At 47.3% G+C, this 1,782-nt stretch overlaps 1 protein-coding gene across 1 annotated transcript; it reads right to left on the minus strand.

The window, feature by feature from the left end:
• Positions 1–360: 360 nt before the first annotated feature.
• On the minus strand, positions 361–1,255 carry LOC117901342. Its single transcript, XM_034812055.1, has 3 exons — positions 1,093–1,255; positions 726–893; positions 361–665 (listed from the first exon to the last, which is right to left on the minus strand). Exons 1-3 carry the CDS (start codon positions 1,210–1,212, stop codon positions 471–473), a joined length of 483 nt encoding a protein of 160 aa, XP_034667946.1. The 5' UTR covers positions 1,213–1,255; the 3' UTR covers positions 361–470.
• Between the last annotated feature and the right edge of the window lie 527 nt (positions 1,256–1,782).

The following is a 1,782-nucleotide window of genomic DNA, read 5'->3' on the forward strand; positions in this document are numbered from 1 at the left end:
GTCTAAGGCACAAACACTGCAGGACATTTTTTGGGTTGCCAGTGGGCTGCCAGTGGGTGGGTTGGGCGACAAGAGGTCGCGACTCCGCTCGAACGTGACTCGCATGCCAATGGAATGCTTATCAAAGTGTATAAAATTCATAGAAATTATGACGCGAGCGCAGACCAAGGAAAGTTGAAGTCTGACGTTGACACAATCTTCCATGCCAGTGTGTCCGTGTGTCCGTGAGTGTGTCCGTGAGTGTGCCAGTGTGTGTGTAAGCTGAGCATGGGCGTGGCAAAGTTGTGTGCTTAAGCGTTTTATTGTCTTTAAGCTTCATTAAGTCAAATGGCGCAAAGTGCTCAGCGGGTGGGGCAGAAAGATCAGCCAAAGCTGCCCAAAAACTCGTGTGAACAAGAGCTGGGAGCAGCACAGTTGCTGAGAAAAAACAAAGGCACGAAAATGAAACCTAGGTAGAGCTTCAATCTTGATTAAATCCCAGCAGCGTCCCTCTTTTGGTTACGCTCCTGGCAAATCCGCAAATAGTTGGCGCAATAAATATTAAATAAGGGAAAAAGATCGCGAAGATGGAACCGCCTGCGAGTGAATGCAATCTTTGCGAGTAAATTCGATGCGCAAATGGTGCCACGGATCGTAATCCAAACGCGAATGTACTCCGGGCGGGTCTAAGGGATAACCGGGATAAAATGAAAGGAGAGGATAAGTAGTGTTTGGGTAATACTCACGTAGATCGTGGCGGACAGCAGTATCCCCCAGGTGACAATCATAATGCAATTCCCGAGCAGCCGCAAGCGAAGGACAATCGTGTGGCTCAAGTCGGGGAAAATCCGCTGGTGCCAGTTGCGGAAACTCTTAAAGTAAAAGACTCCAAATACTTGGGCGCAGTTTTGCAGCTGCAAAGAGGGAATAAAAAGGCAAAAGAACTGGTTGCAAATAATCAACAGAAAATAATAAGGAAAGATAATAAAGCGCAGGCAAAGGAGCTGCAAAAAGGGCTAAGAAAACAGGCACGGAACGGGTTTAATTTCTCAATACTATTTGCCATAAGTTAAGCCCATTTGCAATAGTAAAATGGTAAGTCAAAATACTCACCAACAAGCAAAGACTCAAGCCTAGAATGTAGCCCCACACCAGTGGCAGATACTCTTCCGGGCATTTGGTCAATGTGTGCCACAAGCTGGCAGCCAGAGACTTTGCCGTGGGTTGAGTCATTCTTTTTTTGCCACTTGAATTATTACTATAAATTTGACAAACAATCAGCCAAATGATTCGATTGAGTCAACGAATTTTCGTATGTATTTAGCTCGGTTTGCTGCGATTTGGGCGGAGACCGAGAACTTTTGATGAGGGAGGAGATGATGTTGGTCGGTTGGTTGGCTGCTCTCAAGTAGCTCCTTTGCTGCGTCTGCTCCTTGTGCTCCTGCTGTCATTTTGCGGGCTGCTGCTGCTGGTCTGCTTCATTGGCTTTTGATTGTGTTTGGGCTGCTTTATTTATTTATGGACAATGAGCGCAAGGAGCCACGACCAAGAGCAGGGCAGGAGTGCCGCCCGGCTCAGTGGGTTGCTTTCATAAAATATTATATCTTGTTTTTATCCGCTGTGGTTCGACACACACACACACACACACAGAGAGATACATATGCATGTGTGTGTGTGTGTGCCCAACTTCTGGGGTAGCCTTCGCTCGGAGCAAAGTTAAATTGCAAACAAAATGAAGAAGCGGGAGGCACAGGCGGAGCAGGAACAGGAGCAGGAGCAGGAGAGCTGGGACTAGGGAATGCC

Source organism: Drosophila subobscura, chromosome A (genome assembly GCF_008121235.1).
Source record: "Drosophila subobscura isolate 14011-0131.10 chromosome A, UCBerk_Dsub_1.0, whole genome shotgun sequence".
In the NCBI taxonomy this organism is placed as follows: domain Eukaryota; kingdom Metazoa; phylum Arthropoda; class Insecta; order Diptera; family Drosophilidae; genus Drosophila; species Drosophila subobscura.

Excerpts from the sequence above, each read along its gene's own strand:
- LOC117901342 (XM_034812055.1), bottom strand. The coding sequence starts at position 1,212 with ATGACTCAACCCACGGCAAAGTCTCTGGCTGCCAGCTTGTGGCACACA. Across the intron at positions 894-1,092 it reads GCTTGAGTCTTTGCTTGTTG|CTGCAAAACTGCGCCCAAGT; the intron begins GTGAGTATTTTG and ends CCCTCTTTGCAG. Across the intron at positions 666-725 it reads TGCTGTCCGCCACGATCTAC|ACCCGCCCGGAGTACATTCG; the intron begins GTGAGTATTACC and ends GTTATCCCTTAG.